Here is a 23169-nt window from a genome sequence, read left to right on the forward strand (position 1 = left end):
CAGGAAACGACCGAGTTGAAATTTCTTCATGGGGCCTTCCTGGCCTCACACCACGCAACATATTTTCGCCACATGTGGTGATAATGTTGTGCGGTCACCTCCTTCCTGGCTTTGACCAGGGTAGGAATGACCTCTTCCGGAATGCCTTTTTCCCTTAGGATCCGGCGTTCAACCGCCATGCCGTCAAACGCAGCCGCGGTAAGTCTTGGAACAGACATGGTACTTGCTGAAGCAAGTCCCTTCTTAGCGGCAGAGGCCATGAGTCCTCTGTGAGCATCTCTTGAAGTTCCGGGTACCAAGTCCTTCTTGGCCAATCCGGAGCCACGAGTATAGTTCTTACTCCTCTACGTCTTATAATTCTCAATACCTTGGGTATGAGAAGCAGAGGAGGGAAGACATACACCGACTGGTACACCCACGGTGTTACCAGAACGTCCACAGCTATTGCCTGAGGGTCTTTTGACCTGGCGCAATACTTGTCCAGTTTTTTGTTCAGGCGGGACGCCATCATGTCCACCTTTGGTCTTTTCCAACGGTTCACAATCATGTGGAAGACTTCCCGATGAAGTCCCCACTCTCCCGGGTGGAGGTTGTGCCTGCTGAGGAAGTCTGCTTCCCAGTTGTCCACTCCCGGAATGAACACTGCTGACAGTGCTATCACATGATTTTCCGCCCAGCGAAAAATCCTTGCAGTTTCTGCCATTGCCCTCCTGCTTCTTGTGCCGCCCTGTCTGTTTACGTGGGCGACTGCCGTGATGTTGTCCCACTGGATCAATACCGGCTGACCTTGAAGCAGAGGTCTTGCTAAGCTTAGAGCATTGTAAATTGCCCTTAGCTCCAGTATATTTATGTGGAGAAAAATCTCCAGACTTGATCACACTCCCTGGAAATTTTTTCCCTGTGTGACTGCTCCCCAGCCTCTCAGGCTGGCCTCCGTGGTCACCAGCATCCAATCCTGAATGCCGAATCTGCGGCCCTCTAGAAGATGAGCACTCTGTAACCACCACAGGAGAGACACCCTTGTCCTTGGAGATAGGGTTATCCGCTGATGCATCTGAAAATGCGATCCGGACCATTTGTCCAGCAGATCCCACTGAAAAGTTCTTGCGTGGAATCTGCCGAATGGAATCGCTTCGTAATAAGCCACCATTTTTCCCAGGACTCTTGTGCAATGATGCACTGACACTTTTCCTGGTTTTAGGAGGTTCCTGACTAGCTCGGATAACTCCCTGGCTTTCTCCTCCGGGAGAAACACCTTTTTCTGGACTGTGTCCAGAACCATCCCTAGGAACAGCAGACGTGTCGTCGGAAACGGCTGCGATTTTGGATATTTAGAATCCACCCGTGCTGTCGTAGAACTACTTGAGATAGTGCTACTCCGACTTCCAACTGTTCTCTGGACCTTGCCCTTATCAGGAGATCGTCCAAGTAAGGGATAATTAAGACGCCTTTTCTTTGAAGAAGAATCATCATTTCGGCCATTACTTTGGTAAAGACCCGGGGTGCCGTGGACAATCCAAACGGCAGCGTCTGAAACTGATAGTGACAGTTCCGTACCACGAACCTGAGGTACCCTTGGTGAGAAGGGCAATTTGGGACATGGAGGTAAGCATCCTTGATGTCCAGGGACACCATATAGTCCCCTTCTTCCTGGTTCGCTATCACTGCTCTGAGTGACTCCATCTTGATTTGAACCTTTGTATGTAAGTGTTCAAAGATTTCCCATTTAGAATAGGTCTCACCGAGCCGTCTGGCTTCAGTACCACAATATAGTGTGGAATAATACCCCTTTCCTTGTTGTAGGAGGGGTACTTTGATTATCACCTGCTGGGAATACAGCTTGTGAATTGTTTCCAATACTGCCTCCCTGTCGGAGGAAGACGTTGGTAAAGCAGACATCAGGAGCCTGCGAGGGGGAGACGTCTCGAATCTCCAGTCTGTACCCCTGGGATACTACTTGTAGGATCCAGGGGTCCACTTGCGAGTGAGCCCACTACGCGCTGAAACTCTTGAGACGACCCCCCACCGCACTTGAGTCCGCTTGTACGGCCCCAGCGTCATGCTAAGGACTTGGCAGAAGCTGTGGAGGGCTTCTGTTCCTGGGAATGGGCTGCCTGCTGCAGTCTTCTTCCCTTTCCTCTATCCCTGGGCAGATATGACTGGCCTTTTGCCCGCTTGCCGTTATGGGGACGAAAGGACTGAGGCTGAAAAGACGGTGTCTTTTTCTGCTGAGATGTGATTTGGGGTAAAAAAGGTGGATTTTCCAGCTGTTGCCGAGGCCACCAGGTCCGATGGACCGACCCCAAATAACTCCTCCCCTTTATACGGCAATTGCCGTTTGGAATCTGCATCACCTGACCACTGTCGTGTCCATAAACATCTTCTGGCAGATATGGACATCGCACTTACTCTTGATGCCAGAGTGCAAATATCCCTCTGTGCATCTCGCATATATAGAAATGCATCCTTTAAATGCTCTATAGTCAATAAAATACTGTCCCTGTCAAGGGTATCAATATTTTCAGTCAGGGAATCCTACCAAGCCACCCCAGCGCTGCACATCCAGGCTGAGGCAATCGCTGGTCGCAGTATAACACCAGTATGTGTGTATATACCTTTTTAGGATATTTTCCAGCCTCTCAGCTGGCTCCTTGAGGGCGGCCCTATCTCGAGACGGTACCGCCACTTGTTTTGATAAGCGTGTGAGCGCCTTATCCACCCTAAAGGGTGTTTCCCAACGCGCCCTAACTTCTGGCGGGAAAGGGTATACCGCCAATAATTTTCTATCGGGGGAAACCCACGCATCATCACACACTTCATTTAATTTATCTGATTCAGGAAAAACTACAGGTAGTTTTTTCACACCCCACATAATACCCTTCTTGTGGTACTTGTAGTATCAGAAATATGTAACACCTCCTTCATTGCCCTTAACATGTAACGTGTGGCCCTAAAGGAAAATACGTTTGTTTCTTCACCGTCGACACTGGAGTCAGTGTCCGTGTCTGTGTCTGTGTCGACCGACTGAGGTAAATGAGCGTTTTACAGCCCCTGACGGTGTTTGAGACGCCTGGACAGGTACTAATTTGTTTGCCGGCCGTCTCATGTCGTCAACCGACCTTGCAGCGTGTTGACATTATCACGTAATTCCTTAAATAAGCCATCCATTCCGGTGTCGACTCCCTAGAGAGTGACATCACCATTTCAGGCAATTGCTCCGCCTCCTCACCAACATCGTCCTCATACATGTCGACACACACGTACCGACACACAGCACACACACAGGGAATGCTCTGATAGAGGACAGGACCCCACTAGCCCTTTGGGGAGACAGAGGGAGAGTTTGCCAGCACACACCAAAAACGCTATAATTATACAGGGACAACCTTTATATAAGTGTTTTTCCCTTATAGCATTTTAATATATATATACATATCGCCAAATAAGTGCCCCCCCTCTCTGTTTTAACCCTGTTTCTGTAGTGCAGTGCAGGGGAGAGCCTGGGAGCCTTCCCACCAGCATTTCTGTGAGGGAAAATGGCGCTGTGTGCTGAGGAGAATAGGCCCCGCCCCCTTTTCGGCGGGCTTCTTCTCACGTTTTTCTGAGACCTGGCAGGGGTTAAATACATCCATATAGCCCCCAGGGGCTATATGTGATGTATTTTTAGCCAGAATAAGGTACTATCATTGCTGCCCAGGGCGCTCCCCCCCAGCGCCCTGCACCCTCAGTGACCGCTGCTATGAAGTGTGCTGACAACAATGGCGCACAGCTGCAGTGCTGTGCGCTACCTTATGAAGACTGAAGAGTCTTCTGCCGCCGTTTCTGGACCTTCACTTTTCGGCATCTGCAAGGGGGGTCGGCGGCGCGGCTCCGGGACGAACCCCAGGGTGAGACCTGTGTTCCGACTCCCTCTGGAGCTAATGGTGTCCAGTAGCCTAAGAAGCCAATCCATCCTGCACGCAGGTGAGTTCACTTCTCTCCCCTAAGTCCCTCGTAGCAGTGAGCCTGTTGCCAGCAGGACTCACTGAAAATAAAAAACCTAACAAACTTTTACTCTAAGCAGCTCTTTAGGAGAGCCACCTAGATTGCACCCTTCTCGGCCGGGCACAAAAATCTAACTGAGGCTTGGAGGAGGGTCATAGGGGAAGGAGCCAGTGCACACCACCTGATCCTAAAGCTTTTACTTTTGTGCCATGTCTCCTGCGGAGCCGCTATTCCCCATGGTCCTGACGGAGTCCCCAGCATCCACTTAGGACGTCAGAGAAAAACTGTTACTATGTTACCTTTATTCATTCATAAATGCGCACTCTACAATACTCTGTCCGTACACTTACTGTCTCCACCTATAAAGAAATGTTTTATAGATTTTTTTATAAAGGCTATATTTCCCCTAATCGCTGCTACGTGGTTGGCATAGCAATTTCTTCAGCGTGCCCAAAATGTGGCCAGATGGAAGCTTCTTTATATCATTGTTTATGGGACTGTAATGCCATTAACAAATTCTGGATTGAGGTTAAGCGATTTATGTTAGACAAACTAGTTAATTACCTTCCACTGACACCTGAATGGGCAGTGTAGGGATACCTCCCTGGGACTACTCGTGTCTCTAAGGGATGTAAAAAACTATTATTGATCCTCTCAGCTGTAGCCAAAAAGTGTATTCTTCATCAATGATTCACTCTACCCCCGCCTCTTTAGCTATGTTCAAAGACAAATGATTTAATGTTTTTAAAATAGATTGGATAGAATTCTTTATACAGAAAAGAAGACAGAACAGGCCTTTTCAATTTGTGAGAGTTTTATTGACACTCTATCGATATCAAAAGACACGTACAACATTGTTTTAAATCTACTTTCTAGTGCTCACCCCGCTGCCGGCATTCTGATGGCCGGGATCCCGGTGTTGGTATACTGACCTCCGGGATCCCGGCTGCCGGGATTCCATCCCCCAACCCCTCTCAACTGTTCAACAGCAAGAGGCTAAAGAATTTCTTATAAGAAATAGAGTTTTGCTCTCAGACATACTGGGTAAAACAACAGTCATTAGACATGATGTAATCACTGACCCAGGGCTTAAGGTTAACCTAAAAGCCCTACAGAATACCAGAAGCCCAACAGAAAGCAGTGTCTAAAGAAATATAAAAAGTGTTGGAGTTGGGGGTAATGGAGAGACACATAGTGAGTGGTCAAGTCCCATTGTGCTTATTCCGAAGTCTGATCAAAATTTGTGCTACTGCAATGATTTCCTTAAATTGAATAATGTGTCAAAGTTTGATGCCTACCCAATGCCTTGTGTGGATGAACTTATTGTAAGATTAGGAACAGCAAGGTACATGACCACTCCAGACTTAACACAAGGGTATTGGCAAATGTCATTAACAGAGACTGAGAAAGAAAATACACCTTTTTCTGCACCAGAAAGGTTGTTCCAATATAAGACGTTGCCATTTGGGTCACATGGGGCACGTTTCAGAGGATGATGGATAGAATTCTAAGACCCTTAGACAGTATGCTGCTGCTTATCTGGATGATGTAATCATCTATAGTCCTGATTGGCACTTACCCAGAATACAAGCAGTGTTGGACTCCATCCGTAAGGCATTGACAGTCAACCCCAAAAAATGTTGTCTAGAGATGGAAGAAGTAAAGAATCTTGGATACACCATTGGCAAAGGTTTAATAAACTCCCAACCTTTATAAAATTGAGGCAATACAAAAAATCCCATGATCCTTAAATAAGAAGCAGGTGAGAGTGTTCTTAGGAATTACGGGGTATTAAGGAAGGTTTATACCCGATTTTGCCACTGTTGCAGTACCCCTGACAGACCAAACCTAGGGCAAACAGAAAGTGATGGTCAATGGAGTCCTAAAGTCGAAAAATCTTTTCAGGAGTTGAAGGTAGCATTATGTATTGAACTATTTCTCATGGGAAGAAAATTTGTGGTACAAACTGATGCATCGAATGTAGGGATAGGTACGCTCCTCTCCCAGAACAAAGAATATTAAGAATATCCTATTATTAATTTAAACAGAAAGTTAAATGTAGATGAGAGAAACTATGCCACTGTCAAGAAAGAAGCATTGGCAATAAAGTGGGCATTAAAAAATCTCAGGTACTACTTGCTGGGAAGAAAATTCAGGATGATCACTGATCATGGTCCATTGAAATAGATTTCTGAGAATAAAGAGAACAATGGGAGAATAACAAGGTAGTTCTTGGCATTGCAGAACTTTACATTTTCTGTAGCGCATAGGCCAAGAAGACAAATGGCCAATGCAGACGTTTTGTCTCGTGTGTTTTGTTTGGGGACTGCAGTTGTTCCGCTTCCATAGGTCAAAACAAAGAGAGGGATATGTCATAGAAACACTGGTAAAGTGATAAACAGTAGATAAGATTTGTCCCAGGTTTCTGGCTTATGTATGTCAAACCCCCAGGAAATGTCTGTTTTGCTAAACAGACTTGAGAGTTTGGGCTTTTAGTAAACGCCGGATATAGCTTCCACAACAGGCAGCACTTCCCTGACTGCAATAGCCCTAGACTTTCTCCACTCTGCAGGCAATAGTCATGGTCACACCTCCGTTTTCTATCCTGTGTGGGTGGATCCCTCCAGCCCCACCCAGAATAAACTAGTGCCGTCTATCTGTCTATCTGTCTGTCTGTCTGTCTGTCTTTCTAGTAAGTCCTGTTGGTCCACACTTACTCCATAATTTTCAGTAATTCAGTACTGCCCAGGCACACGCAATACCCTGATATTAGTACCTCTGCAATTCTCTGTCTTTGAAAGTAAGTGCTATGTAATGCTCTTCTACCGTAGTTGCTAGTTGCCTGCGTGCTTTTTTTGTGTGATCTTATTTTAATTAGTGAGCTTCTGCTCCTCACAAATTTCTCCCCAGTTCCCAGTGAAGAGGAAACCATGCCACAGTTAAAGCGAACCAGAAGCGATGCCAGCTTTGTCCAGAGACGATCGAAGCATTACAGCCCTGGAGAGGTTCAGAGATTAAGAAGTCACAGATTCTCCATAAATGGTCACTTTTATAACCATAAGGTATACAACAACAATATGTCATCTTGCCCTAAGAAAATAAGCATTGCACGTCTGTGCTCTGATGAGAAATTTCATCTTTCTCTTACAGCCTAGAGGATGCTGGGTTCCATATTAGTACCATGGGGTATAGACGGGTCCACCAGGAGCCATTGGCACTGTAAGAGTTTAATAGTGTGGGCTGGCTCCTCCTTCTATGCCCCTACTACCAGAGTCAGTTTAGAAAATGTGCCTGGAGGAGCCGGTCACAGCTAGGAGAGCTCTACAGAGCTTCTCTAGTAAAAGTTTTTTTTTTTAGAGTTTGTTATTTTACAGGGAGGCTGCTGGCAACAGCCTCCCTGCATCGATGGACTGAGGGGGGAAGCAGTTTCCGCCCTGCGGGGTCTTGAGCCACTGCCTCCGCTGACTGGACATTGAGCTCCAGAGTGGACAGATCGCGCCCCGCCACAGGGGAACGCCACCCCCTCACAGAGCTGAAGTGTGGCGAGTTAGTCACTGTCCCCCCTTACAAGCGGGGGGTCAGTGTGAAAAGGGCGGCTTAAGGGTGGGAGCACGGTATTAACCGCGCTCCCAGACGGCTCAGCGGTACTGCAGTGCGGCGCTGTGAGTGGTGCCCTGAGCCTGTACAGAACCCTACACTGACCATTTCCAGCCTGTCGGGGTCCGCGGATCTCAGCCAGCACAAATTTCCTCAGGCCAGTATAATCTTCAAGAGTGGGAAGACAGCGCCATTCAAGGGGCGGAGCTTCTCAGAGCGGACCCAGCAGCGTTCAGCACCATTTTTCCTGCCCGCAATCACTGCCAGTGGATGTCCAGGTCCCTCCAGAGCAACTCCAGCTATCTGTACGGTACCAGGGGGTTGTAGAAGGGAGGGGAGGCTGTAGTTAGGCTGTGTTACCTATTAAGGGACACAGTCAGCGCTGGTTAGAGTCTCCCTATACCTCTAATAGCGCTGTGTGTGGGTTGGCTCCAATCTCTGTGTCTCTCTGCCATTCTTGGGGGGAAACTGTCTAGTAAATACCCTGTGTGTTTGTGGGGTGTTTGGTGTGTGTGACAACATGTCCAGGGACACTGTTTCATATGCTGCAGAGGATTTGTCTTCCCAGGAAGACTCCATACCATGTAATCAGGATTGCACTGTTGTAGCGCAGATCCCAGCTAGAGAGCCAGAATGGTTAGTTTCTCTGAGCAGTGGCAAACGCAGGATTTGCATGGGGGGGTTTCCAGAACTGGGCGGAGCCAATCACGGGGGAGGGGACTGAGGTGACCCAGTATAAAACTAGTGTATGTGTATGTATGTATATATATATATATATATATATATCTACACATATATATATATATACATACATACATACATACATACATACATACATATACACATATACATAGCATATTAAACATGCATACATATATGTATATATATGTGTGTGTGTACACACACATACAGTACATATATATATATATATATATATATATACACATGTATATACAGGTTGAGTATCCTATATCCAAATATTCCGAAATACGGAATATTCCGAAATACAGACTTTTTTGATTGAGCGTGATATAGTGAAACCTTTGTTTTTTGATGGCTCAATGTACACAAACTTTGTTTAATACACAAAGTTATAAAAAATATTGTATTAAATGACCTTCAGGCTGTGTGTATAAGGTGTATATGAAACATAAATGAATTGTGTGAATGTACACACACTTTGTTTAATGCACAAATTTATAAAAAAATATTGGCTAAAATTGACATCAGGCTGTGTGTATAAGGTGTATATGAAACATAAATGCATTCTGTGCTTAGACTTAGGTCCCATCACCATGCTATCTCATTATGGTGTACAATTATTCCAAAATACGGAAAAATCCGATATCCAAAATACCTCTGGTCCCAAGCATTTTGGATAAGGGATACTCAACCTGTATATATATATCATATGTGTGTGTGTGTGTGTGTGTGTGTGTGTGTGTGTGTGTGTGTGTGTGTGTGTGTGTGTGTGTGTGTGTGTGTTTATATGTATGTATGTATATACATGTGTATATATGTATGCACATGGATATATTATTATTATTATCCTTTATTTATATGGCACCACAAGGGTTCCGCAGCGCTCAATTACAGAGTACATGAATAATCAAACAGGAAAACAGCAACTTACAGTTGATGACAGTATAGGACAAGTACAGGGTAAATACACATAGTTACTTCAGCAGATGACACTGGAATAAGTATCAGGTGGCAGAAGACTGCTGGAGTTGATGCAGTTGAAGATTATTAAAGTAAGAAAGGATGAGCACATGAGGGAAATATATATATGTACTATAATTAAAATAAACTTTTATTGCACTTACAAGTGCCACCAGGAAGACAGCAGGCCGAAGAGGACGCTAGACAGCCATTAATAATACTCATGCAGCTAAAAAAAAAAAAAAAAAAAAAATTTTTTTTTTTTTTTTTTTTTTTTAGTGGAGGGGGGTTTCTGGGTGCTCAGAAACCCCCCCTGGGTGCGCCACTGCTGAGGGGGACTATTTCTCAGATTTCTGATAGGGTTGCTAGGACTGAGCATGCCACTCAGGTCCTACAATCCTCTATGGTTGTATGGTCTAATACTGCTTCCTCGGGGTCCCCTGCGGTACATTCTCAGAAAAGTGCACTTGCAATGCTTATGCAGGATGACACGGACACCGACTCTGACACTGCAGACAGTGACGGGGATGTGTCGAGGGGGACAGCATCACTTACTAAGGGGGTGCAGGTGATTGAATCTGTAAGGGATGTTTTACATATTTCTGACACAGCTCCTGAGCAGGTGGAGGAGGCCTTTTTTACAGATAACAAGAAGCCCCCCTCACCTTCCCGGCATCCAAAGAATTAAACGCTATCTTTGAAAAAGCCTGGGAAACTTCGGAAAATAAATTTCAGATCCCTAAGAGGGTCTTGGTTGCTTTTCCCTTCCCAGAGGAAGATAGAAAGAAATGGGAGTCCCCACCGATAGTCGACGCCTCTGTCTCCGGGCTGTCCAAACAGGTGGTGTTGCCAGTCCCGGGATCTACCGCGTTGAAAGACCCGGCAGATCGCAAGGTGGATGCTTCGCTAAAATCCATTTACATGGCTTCCGGGGCTATATTACGGCCTACTATAGCCTGTGCTTGGATTGCAAAAGCTATTGCCAGGTGGTCAATCACTGCAGGAGGAGTCGACTTCGCTGGATAGAGGTGACGTTGATTTATTTTTACGCCATATTCAGGATTCTGCAGGGTTCCTGGTAGATTCCATGAAGGACCTGGGTTCCCTGGCTGCGGGGATCTCCTCCATGTCCGTCTCTGCTCGCAGGGGTCTCTGGCTGTGCCAGTGGTCTGCAGACGCGGAATCCAGGAAGAGCGTGGAGGGCCTACCCTATACAGGTCAGGCTCTCTTTGGGGAGGCGCTGGATGCGTGGATTACCACGGCTACCGTGGATAAGTCTCCTTTTCTCCCCTCAGCTGCACCGGCTACGAAGAAGCCTTTTACAACAGTCATGTCACAGTCCTTTCAGCCCGCGAGGCCTAGAAAGAACAAGCCTTCGAACACCTTCTTCAGAGGTGGTCGTGCCAAAGGAAAGAAACCTGCTCCCGCAGGTTCCCAAACCCAGAAGCCCGCTCCTGATATCCCTAAGTCTTCCGCATGACGGTGGACAGCTAGGCCTGGAGGAAGGTCAGGTGGGGGCAAGACTCCGGCAGTTCAGCCACGTCTGGGTGTCGTCTGGCCTGGACCCCTGGGTCCTGGATATAGTGTCCAGGGGGTACAGACTGGAGTTTCAAGATTCCTCACCTCACCGTTTCTTCAAGTCAGGCTTGCCAGCTCTGCTGGCAGACAGAACAATTCTTCTGGAGGCCATCAGAAAATTGGTGGTGTCAGAGGTCATTGTTCCAGTTCCACCTCAGCAGTGGAACAAGGGTTATTATTCGAACCTTTTTGTGGTACCAAAACCGGATGGTTCGGTACGGCCTATTCTAAACTTCTAAAGTCTTTAAACCCTTATCTCAGGGAGTTCAAATTCAAGATGGAATCTCTGAGAGCTGTCATCTCAGGACTGATGGAGGGGGAGTTCCTGGTGTCGCTGGACATCAAGGATGCTTACCTCCACATTCCCATTTGGTCCTCGCATCAGGCATATCTCAGGTTTGCACTGTTGGACGATCACTATCAGTTCCAGGCGCTGCCGTTTGGCCTCTCCACAGCACCAAGGATCTTCACCAAGGTGATGGCGGAGATGATGGTTCTCCTCCGCAAACAGGGGGTGAACATATTCCATATCTGGACGATCTCCTGATCAAGGCGTCGTCCAGGGAGAGGTTTTGCGATCCATCGCGCTCACGACACAGCTGCTCAGGAAGCACGGTTGGATCCTGAACCTTCCTAAGTCTCATCTGGAGCCGACAAGGAGGCTGTCTTTCCTGGGAATGATCCTCGACACGGAAGTGCAGAGGGTATTTCTCCCGGTGGAGAAAGCATTGGTGATTCAAACAATGGTCCGGGATGTCTTAAAGCCTACCCGGGTATCTGTTCATCAATGTATCCGCCTTCTGGGGAAGATGGCTGCCGCCTACGAGGCTCTGCAGTACGGCAGGTTTCATGCTCGACCTTTTCAGCTGGACCTATTGGACCAGTGGTCGGGCTCTCACCTACACATGTACAAGAGGATACGCCTGTCTCCGAAAGCCAGGATTTCACTCCTCTGGTGGCTACAACTTCCGCACCTTCTGGAAGGCCGAAGGTTCGGAATTCAGGACTGGATCCTTTTAACCACAGATGCAAGTCTAAGAGGTTGGGGAGCAGTCACTCTTGGGGAAACCTTTCAAGGAAGGTGGTCGAATCAAGAATCCCTTCTCCCAATAAACATCCTGGAGTTCAGGGCCGTGTACAACGCCCTTCTGCAAGCAGCACACCTTCTACAGGATCGGGCTGTTCACGTGCAGCCGTACAATGTGACCACTGTAGCCTACATAAACCGACAAGGCGGAACGAAGAGCAGGGCTGCAATGTCAGAGGTGTCAAGAATCCTCCTCTGGGCGGAAAGGCACGCTGTAGCGGTGTCAGCAATCTTCATTCCGGGAGTAGACAACTGGGAAGCAGACTTCCTCAGCAGACACGATCTCCATCCAGGGGAGTGGGGCCTCCATCCGGAGGTGTTCGAGGAGGTAATTGGTTGGTGGGGGGTTCCTCACATAGACATGATGGCCTCCCGCCTCAAAAAGAAGCTGGGGAGGTACTGTTCCCGGTCAAAAGACCCTCAGGCAGTGGCAGTGGACGCACTGGTAACTCCGTGGGTGTTCCTGTCAGTGTATGTGTTCCTTCCGCTTCCTCTGATTCCAGAGGTTCTTCAGCTGGTAAGAAGAACAAAGGTTCTGGCAATCCTCTTTGCTCTGGACTGGCCAAGGAGGGCTTGGTATGCGGATCTACTAGATCTTCTGCTGGAAGATCCAAAGCCCTTACCTCTTCTGGAGGATCTGCTACTGCAGGGGCCGTTCGCCTATCAAGAATTACCACGGCTACGTTTGACGGCATGGCGGTTGAGCGCCAGATCTTAGCTTGGAAAGGTATCCCGAGTGAAGTCATTCCTACCCTGATTCAGGCTAGGAAGGGGGTAACGTCCAAACATTACCACCGTATTTGGAAGAAATATGTTTCTTGGTGTGAATCAAGAAAATTTCCTGCGGTGGAGTTTCAACTTGGACGTTTTCTCGTTTTCCTGCAGGCGGGAGTGGATGGGGGCCTGAGATTAGGATCCATCAAGGTCCAGATCTCTGCTTTGTCCATCTGTTTTCAGAAACAATTGGCTGTCCTCCCTGAGGTTCAGACCTTTTTGAAAGGGGTTCTGCACATCCAGCCTCCCTTTGTGGCGCCAACGGCAACCTGGGATCTAGATGTGGTGTTGCAGTTCCTACAATCGGCTTGGTTTGAGCCTCTACTGGAGGCTGACATCAAGTTTCTCACGTGGAAGGCGGTCACTTTGTTGGCCTTGGCTTCTGCCCGACGCGTGTCGGAATTGTGGGCTTTATCTTGTAAAAGCCCTTATCCGATCTTCCATGAAGACAGGGCGGTTCCTGCCTAAGGTTGTATCGGCTTTCCATATCAACCAACCTATTGTGGTGCCAGTGGCTACTGACTCCTCAATTGCTTCAAAGGCTTTGGATGTTGTCAGGGTTTTGAAGATCTATGTGAAGAGGACAGCTCGTCATAGAAAAGCTGACTCTCTCTTTGTCCTCTACGATCCCAAGAAAATTGGGTGTCCTGCTTCTAAGCAGTCGATTTCGCGCTGGATCAGGTTCACTATCCAGCATGCGTATTCTACGGCAGGATTGGCGTGTCCGAAATTGGTTAAGGCCCACTCTACTCGTAAAGTGGGTTCTTCCTGGGCGGCTGCCCGGGGTGTCTCGGCTTTACAGCTTTGCCGAGCTGCTACTTGGTCTGGTTCGAACACGTTTGCTAAGTTTTACCAGTTCGATACTTTGGCATCTGATGACCTCAAGTTTGGTCAAGCAGTGTTGCAGGAGCCTCCGCGCTCTCCCTCCTGTACTGGGAGCTTTGGTACATCCCCATGGTACTAATCTGGACCCCAGCATCCTCTAGGACGCAAGAGAAAATTGGATTTTAATTACCTAACGGTAAATCCTTTTCTCGTAGTCCGTAGAGGATGCTGGGCGCCTGCCCAGCGCTTCGTTTTCCTGCATTGGTTTTATAGTTCAGTACTGCCTGGTTCCTAGGTAAGTTCTGCGTTATTTACTGTTTCAGTACTGTTTCAGCTGTTGCTGAGTTTTCCGGCATGTTAGCCGGATTTGTATGTTGTGTGAGCTGGTATGAATATCGCCACTATCTGTGTAATTCCTTCTCTCGAAGTATGTCGTCTCCTCGGGCACAGTTTCTAGACTGAGTCTGGTAGGAGGGGCATAGAGGGAGGAGCCAGCCCACACTATTAAACTCTTAAAGTGCCAATGGCTCCTGGTGGACCCGTCTATACCTCATGGTACTAATATGGACCCCAGCATCCTCTACGGACTACGAGAAAAGGATTTACCGGTAGGTACCAAAATCTAATTTTATTTATTTTCAAAAAACATAAGCAGCAGTATCACTCTTAAGGTGGGTAATTAAAATCCTATTATTTGTATTGTGACTCACAGCTTAATGTGATTTAATTGGCAGAGTTTTTTATTTTGGTCTGGGGGGGGGAAGTGGTATCAGCTCATGGTATGTGTGCTGATATCGCTTCTCCCCCACGTATTACAGCAGCAGTTCGTGCTGAATGACAGAGGTGCCCCTTCTATATTGGCATCACTATCTAAACAATAAACCGATGTTATGTACAGACCGTTCCGACACCTGAAGCTATGGATTTCGACAGCTGCAGATGTTGTTGCCCTATCTCCATAGCGGAGACAGTTCTGTCCCTGGCTGTGGCTGGTGGCGGCTCCAGGCTGCATGTCAGATCTCACAAGAGTAGCGAGATTTCGCGCATGCACCATGGAGCCGGCTGGGGGAGAGACACAGCACATTAGCTGATGTGCTGTGCTCTCTAGTGGGGATTGCCAGAGGGGGAAGTTTTCACTTACCCGCTATGGCAAACGAGATGTTCTTACATCTTCTCGATGTACCTTCCTGCTTTGCCTTGGTAATGATACGTCCACCTTCTAATGAGGACAGGTGGAGAAGTTGCCCATAGCAACCAATACGCTTCTTGCTATCGTTTTAAAGAGTGTACTTGATAAGTGATAGCTGGACGCTGATTGGTTTCTATGGGTAACTTCTCCATGTGTTCCAGTGTTATAAATCTCCCAAAAAGTACTGTTGGTTCTAGAATGGCAATTTCTCCATGCCATCACAGAGTGCAGGATGAAATTATTATTATTTCAAAACTGAAAAATGTTCAATTTGTATCTCCTGATATAGTTAAAAAATATTGATGTAATACGCCACTATATCACATCTCTTCTATACTCATTTACTATATTTATTAAAAGGATTTTTGCCTCATACAGTATTGTGATTGTGGTACATAACCTGTTGTCAGAGGCGTCACCGGGTGTGGTGGCACCCGGTGCGCACCCCTGATCTCCTGCCACGCTCGTGGCAAAAAGAGGGTGTGGTCTTACACATAGGGGGCGTGACTTCACGGGATTCCCGGAATCGTCACTCTGAGGGCATGCCCAGCATCTCCTGAAATGCTGGGCTTCCCCCAGAGCCAGTCTCCGTCCACTGTCGGCTCCTCTTCTATGACAGGAGCCAGGTGCTGTAGGAGACTTTCTCACTGCAGCTCCTGGCTCCTGACACTGCGGAGGAGCTGACAGTTGGTGTCACCCCCCTCCAGGTGTCACACCTGGGTGGGGGCCCCACCCTCCGCACCCGCCTTGTGACGCGACTGCCTGTTGTGATCTCCTGTCCCCTTTTTTATGGAATACAGTTTGCTTACAGGTACCTGACTTTAACATGCCTTTAATGTGTATAAGAAGGCATTGAGAGTACATGTTCTTTCGTACTGTTGGTGTGGACTATAGGAAGGTCACAACAAAGATGTCCCCTATATAACTGACAGGATGCAACCAATTTGCCGGCTGTCGGGATCCCGGAGGTCAGGATACCAACACCGGAATTCCAACGGCCAACAATGCCGACAGACTGAATCCTGGCACACAGGGGCTATTCCCACTCGTGGGTGTCCACGCTACCCATAGAGTGAGAATAGAACCTGTGGTGAGTGCAGCAAGCCACCGGGCCGGCAGCGTGGCGAGCATATTATAAGCCCCACTGACCTATTAATACACCTCTGTTTTCTTTCAGACTTCTGTGTTTACTCCAGCGTACGGCTCTGTGACAAATGTACGTGTCACCAGTACCATGAACACATCCCAAGTATTAAGCCTGCTGCTGAGGAAATTCAGGGTAAGTGGATGCTGCAATCACCAGATGGGAGCAAATTAAATAAAATATATAGAAAATGATAATGGAAACTGCATGAGGTTATCAAGAGTAGAGTGATGAGGATCTTCTGGATGGTATTCTCATTCACAGAGAACATCAGACATCCCCTTTGTCCGTTTTAAACCAAGCCAACATGAATGGTGCCCTAAATGTAATTTGTCTATTGCATTATTGGGGTGTGGTATGCGTGACCGGTGGTCAGGAGACCGCTTATCAGCATACTGAAGCCAGTATCCCTGCAGCAGAATGCCGGCGGAGGGGGCGACCGCAACAAGCTCCTTGTGGGCTCGGTTGCGACACCCACGAGTGGGAAAAGTCCCTGTTGGTCGGCAAGGCGACCGTCGGGATTGTGAGGGGTCGGGATGTAGGGGGAGTTATTGTGACCGCCGGTCACATAACTACATCCCCATTATTGTACTATCCATTGACAATCTGTCCTAAAGATGAAGGATTTTGGGAGTTGATTCTAAAGTTCCTAATTGCAAATGTGGGCACTCTAGTGGCTTCGGACCTTGAAGTCTGTTTATTTGCCCATTCAGAACTTTTTAAAGCTGGGTACCCACCTGAACGATGGTGCAAACCAGAGATATGCCGATGTGATGTAAACGATATATTATATCACCGTACACACTGTGCAATCTGCCATATGACAACAATATTATACAGCGCTACATGTTTTGTGTAACAATTCTGCATCGTCCGTAGGATCATCCCATTGGACGCACAGAACATCCAATGGGATGAAGCAATCATCTAATTCGTCAAGTAATTAATTTAGTGGATTTGAGGGTATACTTTATAAGATGTAATTGCAATCAGTCGCGGATCGAAACATCGTTCAATATATAGGGTGTACCCTGCTTTAGGCCCACTCAAACTTTTTAAATAAAATATTGTTTAATTCTGTAAAATCCATTGGTAGGGGGTAGGTAAACCCCAGGTCCCTCTCCTATATAACAATTAGATATATAAACATAAAGGTTGCCCTGATTAAGTATTGTAGAGTCTCGGCTAAATACCACATGCACTATACCCTCTCACCCACCTTGATAAAGATTCAGTTTTGTGTATCTCCTTAGGACTGATTTAATGTATTTCCTTGAACTGTAAGAAGTATTCCTTATGTATGTACAGTACCTGCTTAGTTTACATTATGTGAATTTATTATAATATTTGTTGTGCAATGCAATATCCTAATTGTGTCCATATCGTTTTTCACTTGCATAAACTTCTATATAAGGGGCGTACAGTGTTAATATGTAAGCATTGCACCTAGCTATGTTGTTTGGATCTACATTTCCTGTCATGCAGCGTTATATGCAATACAGTAATAAAGTTTTATGTTAAATACAAAACAAACTCAATGGAATCTGCTCATTTGAGTCAGCAAAGGATTTTCACAGGACCACTATTTACAGCGTAGAAACTGCAAAACCATACCCAATGTAGTTCACAGCAATTAGGGATTTTATCAGCCATATTGAAAATATTGCAAGGAGTTTAAGGTGTCATGGTGGTATGTACCAACCTGTTGAGGTACATCCCGCCACACATTGCGGCGACACTAATCGCATATGTACTAACATATGCGATTAGTGATGCGAAGGACAGCTCTTGCGATCAGAGCTGGACTTCGTGATGTGCTGCGGCTGCTGGACATCCGGCTCTATGACCCAGGCAGGGTCGGACTGGGGCATGAAGGGCCCACCAGGAAAATGCAGTGATAGGGGCCCATATTAGGGGTGTGGCCAGGCTCCACAGAGGCTTGAGTGCCCATTATATATAATATATAATATATATAAAGTAAATACTGCTAGTGCAAAGTAATGTACTACATTAATAACAGCAGTGCACTGTAGAGAATACACTATAGTCCTGTGCAATATAATGTAACATATAACAGTAACACAGTCTTGAACTTGATTCCTAGAGCAGGAGGTGGGCACTCCGGCAGTGGGGCCCACCGGGGGTTTCCCCTGTACCCCTGTGGGCCAGTCCGACCCAGGAGTGGACCTGCTCATGCGCAGACTAGCAGTGGCCGTGGTGGATACTGGGATGGTTTTGTGACGGAACCCTCTCCGCATCACATTGCGGAAGAAGCCCCATAGGCTTCTACAGGGTAACGCTAGCAAAACCTGGCGTTACTCTGCGCAACGGAGACCCGGCAGACGGAGGTAAGTACATACGAAAATGCAGTAAAAACCCAGAAAACAGGGGTTTTACCGCATTTTAACTTTAGTACATCCTGCCCTCAATTACTATTTTAACTATCGTTCAGAGATTTACAGTAATGAAATTCAGCATTATGGCCCAGATTTATCAAACCTTGGGGAGTTATAAAGTGTCATTTTTCAAACACAGCCTGTAACATGGCAGTTAGGAGCTGATTGGCTGGTACTTTATCACCGTGCAGTTTATCACTCTCAAAGGCTTGATAAATCTGAGTCGCTATATACCTAACCTGTTCACTTGCCTTTCAATCCCATTCATTATGTAACTATTTATAGTTTAACATCACTTTATCATTGTGTACAAAGCCTGACTCACCACCACACAACAAAACTTATCTCTGTTACACAAGATGGTAAACAGTCTATCAGAATTTCTACTGAAATTACCTGTGTTCACAGGAAACCCAAATTGCGCAAAATGTTGTAATTCATATCTATAACATGTTCATGAAGGTGGGGCACATCATTGCACAACAACTAATCAAAATTGTTTCCCAATTTTTTTGGAGTCACTGCGCCCTAGAGTATCAGAATTTTTTTCACGGCACCCCTAGGCCAAAAGTTCCTTATTGAGAAATGTAGAAAGAAATATTAAATTAAGTAAATTGTGTGGTAAGGGACAAGAGTTGCTTCTGTTTGTCCACATATTTTATGTTTGACAGCCACCAGCACAGGTTTTGCCCATTACATTTACCATAAATAATTTGAATTGGACCAGGACCACCAAATCCAAAGCACCCCTGCAAGTGTCTTAATGCACCCCTGGGTTTGAGAACCACTGCCAGTAGAATGGATTACCAAATACTACATCTGTAAAGATATACATGAGTTATCATCCTGCAATGAGGCATCTTTATAATAGTGTAATTAGTACCTGACCCTAATAGTGATAATAACCACAGTAACCACTCATTGAAAATAATGATAGCAGCCATATTGGTTTTCAAGTATTTAAAACAGTGAAAATCAGAAGTTACCCAGGGATTATCAAAAATGTAAATATGTGTTATAACTTGTGTTTATTTTATTTTTTAATACAGGTCGAAAATGGCCCATCGGAGTTTGGACTATATCTGCTTCATGAGACAGGAGGTCAGTTACTTTAAATATTAATCTTTAAACAGTACAATCTTTATACAGTATGTTATAGTGATTTTCACTTACAGTCAGATCGTAGATAACTGATAAAGACTTTAAGAAAGATAAGCGGTGGGGTTATTCTGAAAGGGATAAAAAGAAGAGGGATCAAGGATAAATAATGGAGTTCGGTGGATGGATTACAGTTGCTAAATGTAGGTAAATGTAAGGGAATACATACGTTTTCCAGGCGGATGGTATACTGATAAAGCTAAATATTTATCTTATTTAAAACCCTTTAAGAGGCCTAAGAACACTGTACGCTATTGACGTATGGAGTACCGTAAGGGTACGCACGTAGCGTAGCAATCGCTTAGCCGAGGTCGAGACGCTCAAGCGTCACGTTCGCTCACGGCCAAGAGATCACAGGCAGGCACGCTATTGGCTGCCGACTAACGTAATGGTTCGCTATAGCGTAGCGGACGCTCGGGACCACGAGGAGATCACCAGCGGCGCAGACGCTCACAATGTTAAACCTTTATATCTAAACCATAAACAATGTAATATGCTGTAAAACCTTAGTGTAGAGATAGGGTGTAGATGCAACACAGTGTAACCTTATTAACTTAAAAGCTGTTTGAGCGTCACCGACGCTCTGTGAATACTTAACACTATAATAAATACACAACTACCGGGCTTAGGGTCTAACGCCTTATATTAATGTTATACTTGCAAAAGGAATAATACAGTACAAGTCATACACTACAATATAACATAGACTACCTAACCAGAAAACTACACGTGAAATACAATACAATACTATTACGTTTAAGAGAATACGAGAGAAAGAGAAGAGAGAGAGAGAGAGAGATATGGCCCATAATAACAAGAAAAACAATATGATTGCGGAGAAAACTTACGATCGCATGCGCCTCTGGACATCCAGCTCCCGATTTTCAGCAATGTGAACCGTTGAAGAGTGAGAGCTGGATGTGATCGGCTTGTCTATTTATGCCCCACACACAATACAATTCAATGGTCCCTACAATCTCATTGTTCATTGGACACAGGAATTCCTCCTCGCATTATAACAAAAGGTCATAGGTTGATTCATACAGGTGGGCTGTGACGATTTCCAACTGCTCAGGTGGGTGGGAAACTAGGTTTCCCGCCGCATGGATAAGTAAGTGCAAATAATAGTAAATGGACATAAACTTCTTATGTCCATAACTATTCGCACGAGCGATTAATCCGCTTCAAACCAACACCGGAATATTGCTAATTAAATACTCTTCCGATGGATACTAAACACCACTGTATTACTCCTGTCTGACCCTTCGTATCAAACAAAGAGGGATTTCTCTGTCCATGAACATGCTACATTAACTAAACTTTCAGATTCTATCAAAGGGACCATAATCTACAAAATACATTATATGGTGAAAATATGTAACGATTGAGTCGCACGCTACGAACACATAAACTCTACCGTAAATGCACATACCGCGCGCCCGCGGGTGCCCGCAACAGCGAGTATGCGCACGCACGGGAGAGCGCACGCATGCGCAGCGCGGACCTGTATGAGGTGCAAATATGGCAGTGTGCATCGTGATATTTTTCTGACTTTGACAGTCCACCCTTTGGCAGTCAACAATAACTGCCACTTCCTAAAACATTTCAAAACGAGAAAAATATATGTCAGGGGTTAATACATTTACATGGTTGGGTAGGGGAGGAGAGGAGAAGGTAGGAAAAGGGTATGACCTAGTGAGATAGCAGAAGCATGTGTGTATGAATCTGTGTTTGGGGGTCATGTATCATCGTGCCGTACGTGTTTTAAATCAAGCTTCGAGGTATTGCGAAGTATACATTTGAATTCCTTCTTATCCCGTGGTACGGGTCTGTGGATGGGCTGTCAAACTTTACCGAGCTCTTTTCGGCTGTGGTTGTAACAAAATGGGGAGCACATTTTAGTTGATGATACATGAATGGGGGAATATGTGATTGCTGATATCTGTGCCTGTATTCCCTATCGACTATGTGTGTAATTACCTGGAGGTTGTAGTGATGAAGAAAAGACATAATTACGGTAAATGCAGTGGTATTCTATGTCAGGTTAATGAACATTTGTCGGTTGAAGTCTTGTTCGGTGTCTGTTGAATGCAGTCTTCTTTGTGCTTTTGCCAAAAGGCGTGTGGGCAAAAAGCTTTGTCAATGTCCATAGACTTACAAAAGTGTTGGGCTAGCGTAATTTTAAAATTTCTAGGGAAACTGGGGGTCTATGGCAAAGTTCATCAAATATCTGTGTATAAGGTTGTCAAAACTTCTTCTTTAATCCATCAGTTGTCTGTATACAGGATCATCAAATTCCTCGTCCAAGTGGGTCTTTTTACCTTGGAGAAAACGGAAAAACAGGTGAAAGAAACGGACCGTAGAAATCGCATTTTCATCACATCATTGTTTCTACATTTGGGTCATAAATCAAATCCATTGGAATTACAATTTCCTCACTCCTTAAACTCATCACCCTGGTACTTCGTTTACACTTCGTTAAAGCCTGACCGCATCTAAATATCAAGCCAATCGTTATGATAACACCTAAGATACATAGGAGAAACTTCCCAACATCCATTATGACTCCTTGAGCCCATTCTCCTAAACCAGAGAACCAATTTCGCGGGTTCAACCATGACACCCAACCAGTCAGCTCATTACCTACAGCAGCAAGAGTGAGATTGTGTCTCCTGCGAAATTCCCACTTCAGTTGGAGAATATCGTCCATCTTTTGGTCTATGACCTCGACCGGGTCCTCGGTACTATTTGTTATATATGTGCAGCATTTCACGCCGTACTGCGTTGCCAGTGTGACACAATATCCACCTGTCACTGCCGTGAGATAATTGAGAACCATTCTATGCTGAACCAGTTCTGTTTTATAAGCCTGAAGCTCTCTTCCAGTATACCTAAAAGTGTCATCATACATTTCTGTGATATTGTCTAACAAATTTGCGAGCGCAGATATGTATTTATAATTCAGCACTCCTCTGGCGGTGCGAGTGATGTCTAACGCGATTAGAAACTGAATCCCGGTGGATTCATGGATCATGTCAGAGGCCGGATGCTCTGTTCTTTCTATCAGGTGCCGTTTAACTACGTGCTCGTAGTGGGTATGAGTATAAGGAGCTTGGGCAACACGGTGAATATCTTTCATTTTGGCATGTGATACAGTCATTACTTCAGGCAGTACTTTTCCAATATAGCACAATCCTTCAGAGTTTGGGGCAAGCCACTTATACGCCTTCCTCCCGCATATGAAATATGCATCATCGGGGAGAACATATGGGACGGAGTAGGACATAACCATATTACACATCTTCCATGTGAAATCTCCTAACCCTAATTCTCCCATCTGTCTAGTACACGTATCAGCTTGTACGATATGTGCACAGTATCCTGGTGATACCTCTCCAACTCTCGTAATCCTACTTCCTAGGGTATACCTATATCGGAAAGATTTTCCTCTACTGGCTATGTGGCGTATAAGCTCTGTATCTGTAGGCATTCTATCTGCTCTATATGAAAAGGTCATGGTTTGGTTACTCCATGACACTTCCCAATTTCCCGGCTTTCGGGGATTGGAAATGTTAAAACATATTAGGGATCTATCCACATGATATTGGTGGAGCTTCAAACTAGGAGGACTGGAGATATTAAACCTCCTGTCCACCGGCCTCCCACCACTTAGCTCAAGTACCTCCCCTATCGTTAAAGGAAATGGTACTAGTCCTGATTTGCTATGACCTTGAGGTACTTGAGAGCATACCCAACAATCTGTTTGATTTAACAC

At 45.7% G+C, this 23169-nt stretch overlaps 1 protein-coding gene and 1 long non-coding RNA gene across 9 annotated transcripts in view; one reads left to right on the top strand and one right to left on the bottom strand.

Moving 5' to 3' along the window:
- RASSF4 (Ras association domain family member 4) overlaps nt 1-23169 on the top strand; it is a 467259-nt gene that overhangs the window by 364034 nt on the left and 80056 nt on the right. For all 8 annotated transcript variants that reach the window (XM_063958615.1, XM_063958612.1, XM_063958620.1 and 5 more), the window contains 3 exons: nt 6895-7046; nt 15874-15975; nt 19286-19337. In XM_063958615.1, the coding sequence (XP_063814685.1) occupies nt 6895-7046; nt 15874-15975; nt 19286-19337 (306 nt within the window). The remainder of the gene's footprint in view (nt 1-6894; nt 7047-15873; nt 15976-19285; nt 19338-23169) is intronic.
- Nucleotides 1-23169, bottom strand: part of LOC135055035 (uncharacterized) — a 272995-nt gene that overhangs the window by 57155 nt on the left and 192671 nt on the right. Inside the window, exon 2 of the long non-coding RNA XR_010243624.1 lies at nt 19410-19465. This is a non-coding gene — a long non-coding RNA (uncharacterized LOC135055035). The remainder of the gene's footprint in view (nt 1-19409; nt 19466-23169) is intronic.

The sequence above is a fragment of the Pseudophryne corroboree genome, chromosome 3 (assembly GCF_028390025.1).
Source record: "Pseudophryne corroboree isolate aPseCor3 chromosome 3, aPseCor3.hap2, whole genome shotgun sequence".
NCBI lineage: Eukaryota > Metazoa > Chordata > Amphibia > Anura > Myobatrachidae > Pseudophryne > Pseudophryne corroboree.